Raw genomic sequence first — 17,100 nt, 5'->3', positions numbered from 1 at the left:
TTTGGAATCTTCTGTTCAGCTCTTTAGTATCTTGACTTCTTCCTTGTGCTTTGGCTTCTCTACGCTCCAGTGCAATCTTCAGAGTCTCTTCTGACATCCGTTTTGGTCTTTTCTTCCTCTTCTGTCTTTGTAATGACCGTTTGCTTAAAAAAAATTATGAAGATTGATAGGAAATCTTTCTAAAATATTCAAAATAGCATACAAAATGTAACTAGAAATGTCATATAATACCTAATGAATACTCACATTTTTCTTACGTCTTACATGATTTGAGTAGATGTTTACAGAGCAAATCTCACATGGTGGTGAGGTTCTGCTGCTGCTGCTGAATGCACTCAGTTTAAAAGCAAGTCTAGCCAATCCGCTTGTGGCTTGGTGAAACTAGCCAATCGTCTTGTGGATAGGCTAACACACCCTATTTATATATTCCCATCCATCCACTGGCATTGAAAGCCAGTGGCTAAGAAAGCCAGTTTTTTAAATTAATTTTAATGAACATTTAGAGAGATTTTGGATTTCCATTCATTCATTGTTGCACTTTTCTCCCCGCCCACCTCTCTTCCCCCAGTTCACTCTTCTCTTTGAAAAGTAAAAAAAAAAATTCTTTCATTGTTATACAATTCCCCCGCACCCCCCCATCCCCACCCCAAGTATACTCCACTCTGTGACCTTCATTCCGGACTCCTATTGATAATCATAATGCCATGTAATATATTGCTTTGAACTGTTCTCTCCCTCATCCATTTCCATGCAGTATATATAATTTATCCAGGTTTTCTCAGTCTTACCCCAACCCTGGAGTCAGTCCCATTCTACAGCAGTGGCACTATGCGGTCTTTGTCCTTTTGTGACCGAGATATCTCACTCAGCATAATGTCCTTGAGGGTCACTTATTTTGAATCATTGCATGAAGAAAGCCATTTTGAATACTAAACTCTTCACATCACAATAGTTTAATAAATGATCTCGGTTTCTCTAAGTGATCTTCAGTAGCTAGAGGATCTTGTCTTTCTTATGATGTTTATTTCTGAATGGTAACTAACAATTATGATCATAGTATTTGCTTTGCTCCAGGAAATAGTCTAAGTATTTTCATGTATTTATTGATTTAATTTTAAAAATAACTATGAAATAGCTATTGTTTTCTTATTTTGGAGTAGGTGGTTGTTGTTGTTATGTGCCGTCGAGTCGCTTGCGACTCACAGCGACCCTATGTACAACAGCCCTAAACTCTGCTCTGTCCTGTGCCAATTTCATTGTCTCTGACACACTCATCCCGATTATCCCAGTCACCGAATCAATCCACCTCACAGAGGGTCTTCCCCTCCTATGGCTGCCCTCCACCCTCCCAAGCATGATGTCCTTCTCCAAGGACCTTCTCTCCTTACAACATGTCCAAAGTATGTTAGATGGAGCCTCAGAATCCTTGCATCTAAGGAGGAGCCTGGTTTAACACTCTGAAGGATGAATCTGTTTTCTTAGCAGTCCATGGTACCCTCAGTACTCCTCTCCAACACCAAAACTCAAAGGCATCTATTCTCCTTCTATCTTCCCTAGTCATTGTCCAACTCTCTGACGCATAACAAGTGATTGCAAAGACCATGGCACCTTATCAGACGCACCTTAGTCTCCAGGGAGACACCTTTGCTCTTCAGTACTTTGGAGTAGGAGACTGAGTTAAAGAGTTTTTGACTTGTCTAAGATCACAGAACAGGTGGGGCTTCCTCCCACCCCATCTTTTTCTTTCTCAGAATCTTATCTTAGAGAAAAAAAAATTACTAGGATTTTTAGAAAGTCTCTATGAAACACTCTGTCATGTGCTTTCTTTGAACATAAACTACATTTCAAGAAAACATATTGAGAATTCAGTGAATACTAGTGTGGTTTTTTTTTTTTTTTTCAGTTGGTAGCTCTCTGACAGAATCTGTTAAGAAAAGGAGAGACAGTGATATATTATATAGCTTGTTATTTTTTTTGAAGGAGCCATAGCTCTATAATTGGAATTCTTGGTAAACAAGTCTTTTAATGATAACTTTCAAAGTACTCTGAAGTATTTCCCAAACTGTACAAGGCAAAGACCAGAGTGTTAGTTTTGAAATATTTTATATTTGTTGCCAAATAAATAATAGGTTTGTGAATGAAAAGTGATTTATTAGAAAATTTCACGTTTAAAAAGAAAGCTCTACAAGGAGCCTCTGACTCCAGCCTAGAGAATGACTCTCTGGTAGCTAGATCAGAGGGAGCTCCGGTGGGCTAGTGGTAAGAAGCTGTGCTGTAATCCCAAAGGCATGTGGTTTGAATCTACCAGCTGTTCCACAGGAGAAGGATGACCAGTTTCCTCATATGTGATTAACTGCCTCTGAAAACCCACTGGAAGGTGAGCTGTGAGTTGGTTCTGACTTGATGACACAACAACAAGAAGTTGCTATGAATGTCTCTAAACATTCTCTCAAAGTTTTGCATTGATTTGCCGTATAAAAGTGGCCATCAACCACTCTTGGGAGAATGGTACTCTTGCAAGTGGCTGTGTTCTAGAAATGACAGATGAATGTACAGAGGATGTTGTTGTTAGGTGCCACTGAGTCAACATAGTGACCCCGTGAACAACAGATTTAAATATTGGACCATCCTGCTCCATCCTCCCAATCTCTGATACGCTTGAGTTCATTGTTACAGCCACTGCCTCAGCCCATCTTGCCGGGGATATTTCTCTCTTGACCCTGCACCTTTCCAGCATGATGTCTTTTTCCAAGGACTGTTCCCCCTTCCCCAGTATGTCCAGTGTATGTGAGACTAAGGTTCAACATCCTTGCTTCTAGGAAGCACTCTGGATGCACTTCCTCCAAGAGAGCTTTGTTTATTCTTTTGGCAGAATGAGGGCTGGTAATTAGAAATTATGAATGGAGCTGGTGATTGAATGATAGAATTTATTAATTATGTTGTTGCTGTTGTTATGTGCCATCGAGTCGTTTGCGACTCATAGTGACGTTATGTACAACAGCCCTAAACCCTGCTCTATCCTGTGCGAATCACACTGCCTCTGACACACCCATCCCGATTACCCCAGTCACTGAATCAATCCACCTCATAGAGGGTCTTCCTCTCTTGCACCATCCCTCCACCCTCCCAAGCATGATGTCCCTCTCCAAGGACCTGTCCCTCCTTGCAACATGCCCAAAGTATGTCAGACAAAGCCCCCAAATCTTTGCCTCCAGGGAGTTGCTTGGTTTAATCCTCTATAGGATGAATCTGTTTGTTTTCTTGGCAGTCCATGGTACATTCAGTACTGTTCTCCAGCACCACAGCTCAAAAGCATCCACTCTCCTTCTGTCCTCCCTAGACATTGTCCAACTCTCTGATGCATAACAAGTGATTGCAAAGACCATGGCCTGTATCAGACGGACCTTAGTCTCCAGAGAGACTGTTGCTCTTGATTATTAATTATAGATACCATTTTTTAATTAATTTTAATGAAAGTTTACAGACTTTGGATTTCCATTCATTCATTGTTGCACTTTTCTAACTGCCCACCCTTTCCTCCCCAATTCACTCTTGTCTTTGAAAAGTAAAAGAAAAATTCTTTCATTGTTATACAATCTCTCCCCCCAAGGCCACTCCACTATGCAGCCTTCATTCTGGACAGATACCATTTTTTAATAAAATATAATCAGCGACAGTATACATGGACCTCTCTTGATAGACTACACAGGAATCAGACTGACTGCATCTTGCAAAGAATCAATATTGCAGTCAAAACAAGGCCAAGGGCTCTCTGTGAAACAGATCATTAATTATTCATGTGGAGTTCAAATTGATGTTGAAGCAAATGGAGTCTGAGAGAACCAAAATATACTTTTGAGTCTATCCCACCTGATTTTAGAAACATATAAAAGATAGTTGAAAAACTTCTCTCCTAGTTTTATGAAAATTTTGGTCTGGGTGAAAGAATGATCAAAATTTGACTGACCACCTTTTGTAAGGAAAGTTAGTTGGGACGAAGAGTATAATCTCTAGTGTCCACAATATTTACTATCAGGTTCTTCACAGAAGAGTTTGTCAGTTCCTGCCTTTGATTAGATGACACTTGAGAATGATAACTACTTATGCATTACTTGTTTCCTGTTTTTTCATTACTATAGTTCCTTTGTCTAAATGCATCAGGAGTACTAATGCTTGACTCTTTTTCCTATAGTCACTGATGCACCTCAAATACATTCGAAGACAGATGAAGAAAATGAGTGGAACAGGAAAGATCAAATGAAGAAGAAGAAGAAGAAGAAGAAATATAAAGATTATCAGCCCAACTATTTTTTATCCATTCCAATCACCAACAAAGAGGTACTTCCCCCCTCATTATTTTATTTTAAGGTTTATGCCAAAGTAGATTTGATTCTAGGGGGTGGGATGGTAAGATAGTCCTGGGAGTTGTTAAGGAGATCCAGGTTTTAACACAGTTGATAATTGCACGTTAAAATTTTTATAAGTTGTATGGACAGATTTACTTTGATATTTGGGTCATGTGTACCAACACGACGTGAGAAGGAAGCAGGAAGTCAGCAAGGGGGTTGCTCCAGAGTGCAGTGGGAGGGAAGTCAGTTCTTAAGGAAATGGAAAGTTGTGTAGATGAACAGACTCCCCACAGGACATGTGAATTGTAGTTAGAGAAAGAATCCAAGTTCTTTAGTTCATTTCTTGCTTAGATTTTATCTCCCTATCACAGTCTCTTAGTACAAATGTTTGATAAGCACTTATATGTGCTACTTTAATTAGGCCATTTTATGTTTCTCCCTTCACAACAGCATTTACAGTTCATGGTCCTCCAGACCTATCCCAACTCCCATCCTAGCCTTTTCTGCCTTCTTACCCGATCCGGTGAAGATTGATGGATTGATGTGGTGGTAGCCTAAGGCAGGTGAAGAATGAGACACAACATAAAGAGGACAGAAAAGTTCTTACCATTGACCACTTAGTTGATTGATGGTAGGAGTTGGATCACTGGGTGACAGGAGGGAGATGCAGCTCTAGGTTTCAGCCTGTAAGTGATTGTAATCTTTATTGGTTCTTAGCTTTAGTGAGGGTGTGCACATAGTGGAAACAGTAGTTGGGAATCCCATAGACCTTGTTAGGATGTCAACAGGGTCACAGACTTCACTGTACTCAGGTTACTTATTTTTTGTGAATTTCAGCTTCCTTAGGTATAAAACCAAATGATAACATCCACCTGAAATAATGAATTTGTTCTTTTTTTAAAAAAGTAAACTGATTTGAGTGAGAATTTCAGAGTAAATTAATTTTCCATCTTGTATGCTAGAATGTTTTGTTTTGTTATTATTATTACTAATTTTAATGAAAATTTACAGAGACTTTGGATTTCCATTCGTTCATTGTTGCACTTTTCTCCCTGTCCTCCCTGCCCCCCAGTTTGTTCTTCTCTTTGAAAATTAAAAGAAAAATTCTTTAATTTTTTTTTAATGAATTTTTTTGTACTGGTTTAGTTACAAAGTTTGAATACATTTTTTTTTGCACTGGATCTTTCCATTTCCTTTATCCCCCCCATCAGATTGTATGACTATGATTCACCACCCCACCCAGCCCAGCCTCACCCCTCTGCTTTCACCCTCCTTCCACCTTGGATCCTCATTCTCATTCTCCAGTATCTGTCCTTATGGGACTGAGTTCATTCAGCATAATGCTCTCCAGTCCCTCCCAAGTTAAGTACTAATTTACAAAATCATTGCTCCTGTGTGCTGCACAGTATTCGATTGTGTGGATGTATCATAATTTCTCAATCCATTTGATTGTGTTTGGACATCTGGGCTGTTTCCATGTTCTTGTGATGGTGAATAATGCTGCTATAAACATTGGTGTAAAAGTCTCTATTTGTGCCTCAGTTCTCATTTTCTCAGGGTATATTCAAGCAGTGGAATAGCTAGGTCATATGGAATTTCTGTATTCAGCTTTTCGAGGAAGTGCCAAACTGCCTTCTAGAGTAACTGTATCATTATACAATCCCACCAACAGTGTAAAAGAGTTCCTATCTTGCCACATCGTCTCCAACGTTTATTACTTGCTTTGATTTGCATTTCTCTTATGATCAGTGATTTGGAGCATTTCTTCATACATCTGCTTGCCATTCGAATATCTTCCTTTGAAAAAGTCTTTCCATGTCCTTTGCCAATTTTGTAGTTGGATTATCAGTCTTTTTCTTGTGGAGGCCCAGCAGGGTTCTGTAAACTTTTGTTATGAAATTCTTGTCTGAGATTGTATTGCCAAAAATTTGTTCCCAGTAAGTAGGTTTTCTTTTCACTCTGTTGGAAAAGTTTCTGATGTGTATAGGGATTTAATCTTTAGTAGGTCCCATTCATCACTTTTATCCTCGTCAGATTGTGCTTTTCTGGCCATATTTGGCAGTCTATTTATATCGTAGACTAGGCCTTCTATGCTTGATCCCAGTTTGTCTTTAATGAGCTTCATGGTTTTGGGCTTTACTCCCAGATCTCTGATCCACTTTGAATTGATTTTGTCTATGATGTGAGATCCTGTTTCAGCTTTCTACAGGTGGAAGTCCAGTTTTGCCAGCACCATTTGTTGTAGAGATTGTAATTTCTCCATTTGATAGCTTTGATTTCCTTGTCGAATATCAGTTAACCATAGATAGGTGGGTCTGTTTCTGGGTTCTCAATTCTGTTCCATTGGTCTATGTGCCTGTCATTGCACCAGTACCATGCTGTTTTGGTTATTACTGCTGTGTAGGAGGTTTTGAGGTCAGGGAGTGTTATGTCTCCTACTTTATTTTTGTTTCTCAGAAGTGTTTTGCTTATTTGGGATCTTTTGCCTCTCCAGATAAACTTGATGATTTCCCTTTCAATCTTCTTGAAAAATGAATTTGGTATCTGGATCAGGATTGCATTGAACATGTAGATTGCTTTTGGTAGGATCAACGTTTTCACAATATTGAGAACAGACACTTTTTTTTTTCATCTATTGAGGTCTCTCACAGACATGCTCTGTAGTTTTATTTGTATGGGTCTTACGTATCTCCAGTTAGGTTCACTCTCACGTATCTCAGTTTGTGGTTGGCTATTGTAAATGGCATTCCTTTTTTTATTTCCTTCTCAGAGTTCTCTTTGTTACTGTAGAGGAATCCCAGTGATTTTTGGATATTGATCTTGTATCCTGCCACTCTACTAAAAACTGGCTTACTAGCTCTAACAGTTTTTGTTGAGTCTTTGGGGTTTTCTGTGTACACTATCATGGTTATATGACATAACTTTTTTAAAAATAAATATATTTTCTTTTTTAATTGATATTTAAACAGAAGTTTACAGAAAAACTTGGATTTCCATTCATTCATTGTTGTACAATTTCCTCCTTCCCCCTCCCCCAGTCCACTTTTCTGTGCACCCCTTATTCCGGACTATTGTCATGCAAATAATACCTACTTATTTATTTCCTTTAGATAGTTCTTTCCCTCATCTATTTCAATGCAGTATGCTTTGTTTATTGCCTCTTTTCTTTGTTTTTCCCCCAACACCTATCTCAGTCCTATTCTATAAAAGCAGCATTATGCAGTATTTGCCCTTTTGTGACTGAGATATTTCACTCAGCATAATGTCTTCCAGGGTCACCCATTTTGTATAATATTTTATGAGATTCTTCTTTTTCGGTGCTGCATAATATTTCATTATATGAATATACCACAGCTTCTCTATCCATTCATTTGTTGATGGACACTTTGCTTGCTTCCATCTCTTTGCCATTGTGAACAATACAGCAATAAACATGGATGTGCATATATTTGTTTATGGAGAAATTAAAACCTTTATTCACTGTTGGTGGGAGTGTAAAATGGTGCAACCAATATGGAGGGCAATCTGGTGCTTTCTCAAAGAGTTGGAAATAGAAATACTGTTTGACCCAGCATTTGCACTGCCGAGAATATACCCTACAAAAACCAAAAATGCCACCCAACTAGATATATGACATACCTTTTAACACTCACTTTTTTACCCACACTCCTTTTCTTCCTCCCTATGATTCTTTCAGTGAATGCCTTTGGTGTCACCTCCACCTGTCTGCCTAGCTTTCCCCCCTGGGAAAATACTGTATTTATCATCTCATTTTATTGATTGTTCTAGGGTGGGGGTACCTCCCAGATGTTTTTACCTCACAGCGTGCCCTTCATTTGGCCAAGGGTTGAGCCACAGGTCTATGTTTTGTTCCAGGGTCAAAAGATTATTAAGATTCCATCAGTCTTTACCAGACTAATAAGCCTGGCTGTTTTTATATGTTTGAATTTTGTTTTGGTTCTTAGCTCACTCTGCTGAGAACTTTCTCCCGTGATCACCTTTTGAGCAGGCAACAGAGGTAACTAGGTACAGTGTAGTTCTTCTGGTCTCAATATGATGGGGATTAAAGTTACATTGTTTATTAGTCTTTTGGACAAATTTTGTCTATGCATTTTTCTTTTCTCTGGATAGAAACATTCTAAACTTTTACCATTGGTAGCTGCTCACAAGCTTTTAGGACCCCTGTTTCTTAGATTGAGTTTGTTAGAAAATAAAAACAATTAATTTAGTGTGTGTGTGTGTGCGTTAGAGAGAGAGAGAGAGGAGAGAGAGAGATTGATTGATTTTAATAAAACGGCTCACATAGTTATAGAGACAGATCTGAGGTCTGTAGATCAGACCTCAAAAGACAGGCATTTTGGAGGCAGCATTTAAGTCCTCACTAGGCAGGCAAGATCTCAGCCTGCTAGGTTTGGAGTTCACTGGCTTCAGAGTCTGACAAATCCAAGGGGTTGTTGGGAAGCAAGGTTGAAGATGCCTGGCTTTGGAGACTGCTGGCTATTTTCTTCAGAGGCTTGTGTATCCAAAGGCTTGGTTTCCCCTTGTGGGAAAACACGGTCACAGACTGAGGAGTCCAAAGTTGGCAAGTATGACAAGCCACTGGTTCTAGCCTGAGACTGTGAGCTATATAGCCAGATACACATATGACAAAAAGCTGTCTAGCTTTCTTCCAGAGTGCAAACAAAAATGCTATGCAGGTTACATCCCTAAAGTTATCTGCTCCTAATCAAGTAAGATTAATATTTACAGATCTATTTGTAATTCTCCATTTTTCACATCACAGAGGTTAGAATTTATAACACACAAAATAATTACATTGTACTGAAGATTATGGCCATATTGATACATAGTAGTAATCATCACATTCAGTCACTATTCATCAAAGTTAGGAGGAGAACATTGTGTCTCTGAACTATTTATGTCAGTTGACCTTGATGTCTATAGAGACTGTGGTCCTGATACTCTAGAATAGCAATTCTTCCTTTTAGGGTGTTGTGTTATGATTAGAAGGTTTACATAACTTTACACTTGGTTCTCTTGTATACATGGATATATTTATAGCATGTGTTGTTGTTTTGTGCCGTTGAGTCACCTGCTACTCATAGCGACCCTATGTACAGCACCTCTGAAGCCTGCCCAGTCCTGAGCCAGTCTCATTGATTCTGACACACACACCCCCATGGCCCCAGTTACTGTACCAGTCTATCTCATCTAGGGTCTTCCTCTCCTGCGCTGTCCCTCCACCCTTCCAAACATGATGTTCTTCTCCAAGGACTGGTCACTCTTAGCCACATGCTCAAAGTATGTTAGATGAAGTTTTAAAGACCTAGCCTCCAAGGAGAAACTTGGTTTCACCCTCTTAAAGACAGACTTCCTTGATTTCTTGGTGGTCCATGGTGTGTTCAAGACTCTTCTCCAGCACCACACTCAAAGGCATCGACTCTTCTTCTGTCTTCCTTAGTCATTGTCCGGCTCTGTGATGCATAACAAGTAATTGCAAAGACCATGGCCTGAATTAGGCATGCCTTAGTCTCTAGACAGACATTGTGGCTTTTTAGTTTTTAGGTCCCTAACAGCAGATTTTCCCAGCACAATGTCTTTTTATTTCTTGACTGCTGGTCCCAAGAGTGTTTATTGTGGAGTCAAGCAAGCTGTAATTGTTAATAACGTCAGTCTCTTCTCCATCCATCATGGTGCTGCCAATTGACCCAGTGGTGAGAATCTTTGTCTTCTTGGTGTAGAGCTTCAATCCATATTGAAGACTACAGTTCTCTCTCTCTCTCTCTCTCTCTAGCAAATACTTCAGGTCCTCTTCAGTTTGGGCAATCAAGTTTGTGTCATCTGCATAATATATATTGGTATGTATTTGTGTCATATAGTATACACTTGTATGAATATGAGCTATTGTCTGTCACAACTATGTATGGGCATGGGTATTTTATTTTTAGGTACATCAAACTCAACTCCAATTCCTAGAGACCTTATGTACAAATGAGCAAAACACTACCCAGTCCTGCTCCAGCCCCACAATCTTTGCTATGCCTGAGGCCACTGTTGCAGATACTGTGCAAGTTCATCTCATTGAAGTTCTTCCTCACTTTTACTGACCTTCCACCTTTACAGGCATAATGCCTTCCAGTACTGACCTCTTCTGACAACATGCCCAAAGTATGTAGACACAGTCTCACAGTCATTGTTCTAAGGAGAGCTCTGGGTTTATTTCTTCCAGAACAGACTTGTTTGTTCTTTTGACAGTACGTGGTATATTCAGTACTCTTAACCAACACCAGAGTTCAAAGACATCAATTCTTCTTCAGTCTTCCTTACCCAAAGTCCAATTTGCATATGCACATGAGGTGAGAGAATATCATAGGTTGAGTCAGGAGCACCTAAATTCTTCCCTCCCTTTTTAAAATTGATTTTCATATCACCATTCATAAACATAATGTTCTGCACATGTACTTTGTGTTTTATCCAAGCATTCACATGCATTTTATTTTATGTAATTAATTACCATTGCTCTGTGCTTATTATCACCTGTCTTTTCAAGCCCTCGTTGAACTTCCCCCCTTACTCTACCGCCCACTAACCTCTGCTATCCCAGTAATTTTCCCTTTACTCTTTTTCTACCTTCCTTCTCTCCTTTCTGTGCTGAACATTTTTACACGTCTTAATTATCCTCCTATTTTTTCACAATAGTAGCCATATGCAATATTTGTCCTTATGTCACAGAGATACTGCACTCAGCAAAATGGTCTAGTCTCTCCCAAGTTGTTATAGTACTTTACAAAATTATTACTCTTCTATTCCATTGTGTGAATGTACCACAATTTCTCAATATATTGTTTTGTTTGTGGGAATTTGGGCTGCTTCCATTTTGTTATTATTGTAAATAATGTTACTGTGAACATAGGTATACAAATGTCCATTCATGTTTCTTCTATGATTTCCTTGGGGCATATTCCTAGAAGTGGAGTAGCTGGGTCATTTGGGATTTCTATATTCAGCTTTTTAAGGAAACACCAAACTACCTCCCATAGCAGTTATACGACGTTACAGTCACACCAGCAGTACATAAGCATTCCAGTCTCTCTGCATCCTTTTCAGCATTTGTTTGCTGTTTTGTTGAACTTCACTACTGCTGCTGGAGTGAGGTGGTATCTCATGGTTGTTCTGGTTGCTGTTTCTTTTGTTGCTTTTGTCTTTTGTTTTTTGGTTATGGAAATGTCCTCCTTTGAGAAGAGTCTTCATGTCTTCTGCCTGTTTTGTGATTGCATTAATAGTCTTTTGCTTGTGGAGGTCCTCAAATATCCTATAAACTTTGGTTTACAGCCTCTTACCTGAAATGTTATTGCCAAATATTTTTTTTCCAGACCTCTGGGCCTTCTTTTTAAGCTATTGGAGAAAGTTTTTGATGCATACTTGATTTTGAGAAGGTCCCGTTTATTGATCTTATCTTCTTCCAGTTGTGCATTTTTGGCTGTGTTTGCAAGCCTAATTATGCTGTAGGCCAGAGTTTCTAATTTTGTTCCCATTTTGTGTCTTATGATCTTTATGGTTGAAGTTTTACCTCTTGATCTCTTATCCACTTTGGTTGGTTTTTGTTTATATTGTGAGGTGTGGATCCTGTGTCATTTTTCTGCAGGTATATATCTAGTTTTGCCAGCACCTTTTGTAGAAAAGGCTGTTCTTTCCTCATCTAATAGGTTTTATTACATTGTGAGGTACCAGTTTTCCATAGGTTGATGGGCTGATTTCTGCGTTCTCAGTTCTAGTCTCTGTGCTTGTCATTGTACTAATACCATGATGTTTTGATTACTACAGCTGTGTAGTAGGTTTTGAGATCAGAAAGTGAGGTACCTGCAACTTGCTTGTTGTTTTTAAAAAGAGGTTTGCCTATTCTGAGTCACTTTCCTTTCAGACTAAAATGGAAATGGTCTTTTTTGTCTTCTGAAGAATGAATTCAGTATTTGTATTTGAATTGCATTGAACTTGTAGATTCACTATATTGAATCTTCCTGTCCATAAACAGGGAATTTTCCCATTTAGTTAGCTCTCTTATTGTTATATTAGCATTTTATAGTTTTTCTTATACAGGTCTTTTGTGTCTCCAGTTAGGTCTATTCCCAAGTATTTCACCTTGTGGTTGACTATTGTAAATGGTATTGGTTTCTTAATTTCCTTTCTTGTGTTTTCTTTCTTGCTATAGGGCAAGACCCTCAATGAGATGGATTGATTTTGTGACTGGGGTAATGGGGGTAGGGGTGTCGGAGATGGTGAGATTGGCATAGGATAGGGCAGAGTTTAGGGCTATTGTACGTAGGGTCGCTATGAGTCGCAGGCGAGTTGACGGCACATAAGAACAACAACACAGGGAAATCCCGGTGACTTTTGTATACTAATCTTGTGTCCCGACACTCTACTAAATTGTTCTACCAGGTCTAACAGGTTTTGTTGTTGTTGTTGAGTCTTTGGGGATTTTCTAGGTACCCTGTCAAATCATCAGCATTTAGTGACAGTATTACCACCTCTGCCATTTTGTATGACTCTTATTTCCTTTCCTTACCTTACAGAGTTTGCTAGAACTTCCAGTGCAGTATTGAATAGGAGTGGTGATAGTGCTGGATTTTGTTGAAAGCTATTTTGGCATCAGTTGACAGGATCATGTGGTTCTTGTACTTTGCTTTCTCAGTGTAAAAAATGACAATTATTTTTCTGAATGTTGAACTATCCCTGCATTACTGTTGTGCGTCCCACTTGGTTGTGATGATTTGTTTGTTTTTAAATGTGCCATTGTAGACTGTTGGCTGGGATTTTGTTAAAAGATTTTTGCATTGATATTGATGAGCAATAATTGGTCTGTAGTTTTCTTTCTTGATGTTCTCTTTTGCTGGTTTTGTTAGAGTTATGCTTATGTCATAAATTGACTTCTTTTTCTATTTTTTAAAAATAATTTCAATAGGTTTGGGGATAGTTCATCTCTGAATATGGTAGAATTCACCTGTAAACCATCGAGGCCAGGACTTTATTGGAGAGGGGGGCCTTTTCTGACCCATTTTTTGTTTTTTTTGTGATGAGTCTGTTCAAGTGTTCCATTTCTGTCTTTGTCAATTTGGGTAAATTGCAAGTTTCTGGGTCGAAGTATAGCTTTTCATAATATTTCAGTACTATTGATTTAATTTTGGTTGGCTCTGTTGTGATGTCATCTCTTTAATTTCTTATGTGGGTTACTTGTGTCTTCATTTGCTGTTGTTAAATTTGCCAACAGTTTGTCTATTTTATTAACCCTTTCAAAGAACGAGGGAGCTCTAGTGGCCTGATGGTAAGATGCTGCACTGCAATCCTGACAGGTCCTGGTTTTGTTGGAGGGTTCAATGGTTTGTTTTATGTTCCATTGATCTCAGCTCTTATCCTTATAATTTCCTTTCTTTTAGAGTCTGTGGCATTATCATGCTGTTCCTTTTCTGTTTGCTGGAGACGTTTAAGTAGTTTATTTTGAACAGCACCTTAATTCTTAAAGTAACATTCTTGCTGTTTATCCCTTTAGTTCTTTGAACTGTTTATTTTCTAAAGCCAAGTCTGAACATACCATCTATCTGCTCATAAATTGATAGTGTTTTCTCGTTAAGAGGAGGAAACAGACAAGCTCCTTCCCATGCTTTGTTACGTTTCTGTATTGTGTGCACTTATGCACCTCCCCAGCCTCTTCTGTCTTCTTAGTTCTTCCTGGGTGAGCGCCTTTAACTTGCTATGTTCCTTCTGCCCTCGGGAAAACCTTTACTAGCTGGATTTTTCTTTTGTGGTTTTGTGAATACTGAAAGCTCATCTCAAACCTCTACCTGCGAATGTACTGAGTTTAGTCCCCACTCCTTGTTGGAGGCTTGCGTGGATTTTATCATTTGTCATCATTGCAACTTGACACTGGTTTGTATTCATCTCAAAACTTGTAGTTCATTCCAAACCTTGATTGAGTAGTTACACAAATGCTGACATTTCAGGGATTTAGATATGTTTCTGGCATATCAAGTTACAATTGAAACATTTAATAAATACAAATGTTATAAATGCTGATTTTATAGCAGAGATTCAACAACAGTTACCAATTTTGAGGGAGATATGATGACTGTGATAATGTGAAAAGTACATTTCAGGTGACCTTGAAACTACATAATATAGTGTCTCCCTCTCAAGAGATTTACTTGTAGGTGACAGAAAACTTATGCACAAATACAGGAAAGAAGACTTAGTAATTGGGCAATAGTAACAGATAATGTTTTATATCTTCCATGAGTATAAGCTAAATTTTTTGTTGTTTTTGGTTTTTTAAAAAGCACCTAATGTTACTTTTCTTTTAAAAGTACTTATGAGCTTTTGTGGGAAAGCCTGGGAAAAGAAGTACCATTTATAACATTGTTTCAATGGGAGATTGTATTCCAAGTTCCAAATAAGTGACCTGCAAACAAACTTTTGGAAGCTTGCACATTCACAATGAGTTGCTCTACTTTGGCCTCTGTTTGTTGGCATTCAGTTTAAAAGAGCTGAGTGTTCACTCTTCCATGATCTTTGCTTTTAAAACACATTCTTAGAAGTTTGGGATGCTTTAATTAATGGAAAATCATGACTTCATATTTCTACTTAGAATTTGAAAATGAAGTAGAATAACATTTAAAAAAGTCTTAATTATATAAAATGTTTGTGTTTCTCAATTGCACATTAGTTTAAAAAGAACGAATTTTGATCGACTTCTAAATCCTATTTCTTTAATGACTAGAATTGTTTGATTATTAGTTTTCATTGTAATGTGTATGTTGGCTTTATATACTTCATTGTAAGGGATGAAAGACAGCAGTCAGAAGCTGATTGAAATGAGGAATGAATGATTTTTTTTCTAAGAATTTTTTTTTTTTATGTATGTACCGTCAAATTGGATCTGACTGGTACAGGAGGCGATTGTTCCTCCTTTTTCAGAAGAGCATCTGGTGGATTTGAACCGTGCACCTCTGGGATTGCAGTGCAGTTTCCTGCCACTAGGCCACCAGAGTTCGCCAGAAATTTTTATAATAGAAAATATATTCTAAGAATTTTAAAGGGCATTTATTAACATTTAACTGTCTATTTCATCATTTCATAATGTGAAAATTATTGGTTTTATGAAAATGTGGCAGTAGATTTGTGCACTCTGTTAATATATTAGTAAGATATTTTATTCTCTTATTCAGTCTTTTTTGCTCTTATTATTATCATCTTTCTGCTCTCTGGGGTTGAATTTTTATTTTTACTTCAGTTTTTGCTATGCCATCAGTTTTTTTTTAGTTCTTTTCATAGTTGTGGCCAATTAAGAAAACACACAGCTCAACTTTGAGAGAGTTAGGCAGAAAGTTAATGTGGTAATTCTCATAAATCTTGATGAGACAGCAAATCTAGGCACAATTAATGTGCAGGCTTTGAGAAACGCCAAAAAATGATGTCAGTAGGTTGAGGTCAAAGTGGTTCTCCTGCTGTGTACTTTACTACAGCTCCCTTCCACCGTGCAGATGCTCCCCACCTTGAAGGCATTTACTTACATGCATTGAGTGAGAAAGCTTAAGAGGTTTTTTTTAAAAAAGAATTTCCTAATGACAGTATTTTTAGGCACCAGGATTATGGCTTAGCAGTGATGATAGATGCTTGATTTTGTTGTTTTAAGTCAAAGATATTACTCAACACACTCTTAAAGAGCCTGATAAATCTTTTCATTTTAAGAGTTACTTTCAGTGTCACATTGAAGTATGACTCTATAGTATTACCTTTTATAAATACGCATTGTGCAATAATGCCAGTGGCATGGGCTTAGGTGACAAGTAAACATCAGTGGTTTTTATAAGCTTTTAAACAATGGCTGTAAGAATGGAAGGACTCCTACTTGTGGAGTGCTTGACTGCTAAGTGAAATGTTGGTTGCTCAGACGCCGGCCGAAGTCTGGCAGTCTGCTGAGATGTCACAGCCACATACAGCTGCTCTATTCTGCGTCACCTGAGTTTGCCAGGCATCAGGATTGACTTAAGGGCTTCTATTTCTTTCACTTTCATTTTTATACACAACCCTGTGAATTGTGTATCAACAACAAAACACAGATTTTACCATGCCCATTTTATGGTTGAAAGGAATCCTGGTGGCACAGCGGTTAAAGCATTCAGCTGCTAACCACCCAGTAGACTATCTGCTGAACCCCCCAGCCTCTGTGCTGGAGAATTGTGTGTTGTGGCAGTCTGCTTCCATAAGACTTACACTGGAAATTCTGCTGGCTGATCTGCTCCATTCTCCAGGGTCACTCTGAGTTAGAATTGACAGTGTACGTACGGTGAGTTGGGCATTTTATAGTGAACAAGTGAAGGTTTGGTGAGAACAGGCGGCTTTTTTTTTTTTACATTTTTTTAATTATTATTTTTAACTTTAATGAAATTTTACAGAGATTCAAGATTTCCAGCCATTTATTGTTGCACTTTTCTTCCTACCTACCCTGTCACCCCCAGAACAGGCGGCTTTTGTGGTAATCATACTTGTGACAGATTTGAAGTGAAAACTTAGAATTTCTTTGTAACCTCAGCAGTTTTTTTATATCACTCCATCTGAAGTTTGAGTTCTTTATTTTTCCTCGTTGCTGATGTTAGATGGATCTTGGCTGAAAGCAGAGAATACCAGAAGAATGTCTATCTGTGTTTCATTGATTATGCAAAGGCATTTTTGACTGTGTGGATCATAACAAACTGTG

The 17,100-nt window shown here is 38.3% G+C and overlaps 1 protein-coding gene across 1 annotated transcript in view; it reads left to right on the top strand.

The window, feature by feature from the left end:
• The window catches only part of AKAP7 (A kinase (PRKA) anchor protein 7), a 184,675-nt gene that overhangs the window by 11,908 nt on the left and 155,667 nt on the right, over nucleotides 1-17,100 (top strand). Inside the window, exon 3 of the mRNA XM_006885026.1 lies at nucleotides 4,193-4,338. Within this exon, the coding sequence (XP_006885088.1) occupies nucleotides 4,193-4,338 (146 nt within the window). The remainder of the gene's footprint in view (nucleotides 1-4,192; nucleotides 4,339-17,100) is intronic.

The sequence above is a fragment of the Elephantulus edwardii genome, unplaced genomic scaffold (genome assembly GCF_000299155.1).
Source record: "Elephantulus edwardii isolate Elephantulus edwardi_28Jun2011 unplaced genomic scaffold, EleEdw1.0 scaffold00039, whole genome shotgun sequence".
NCBI classification, from domain to species: Eukaryota; Metazoa; Chordata; class Mammalia; order Macroscelidea; family Macroscelididae; genus Elephantulus; species Elephantulus edwardii.
This window is presented reverse-complemented; position numbering and strand designations above follow the sequence as displayed.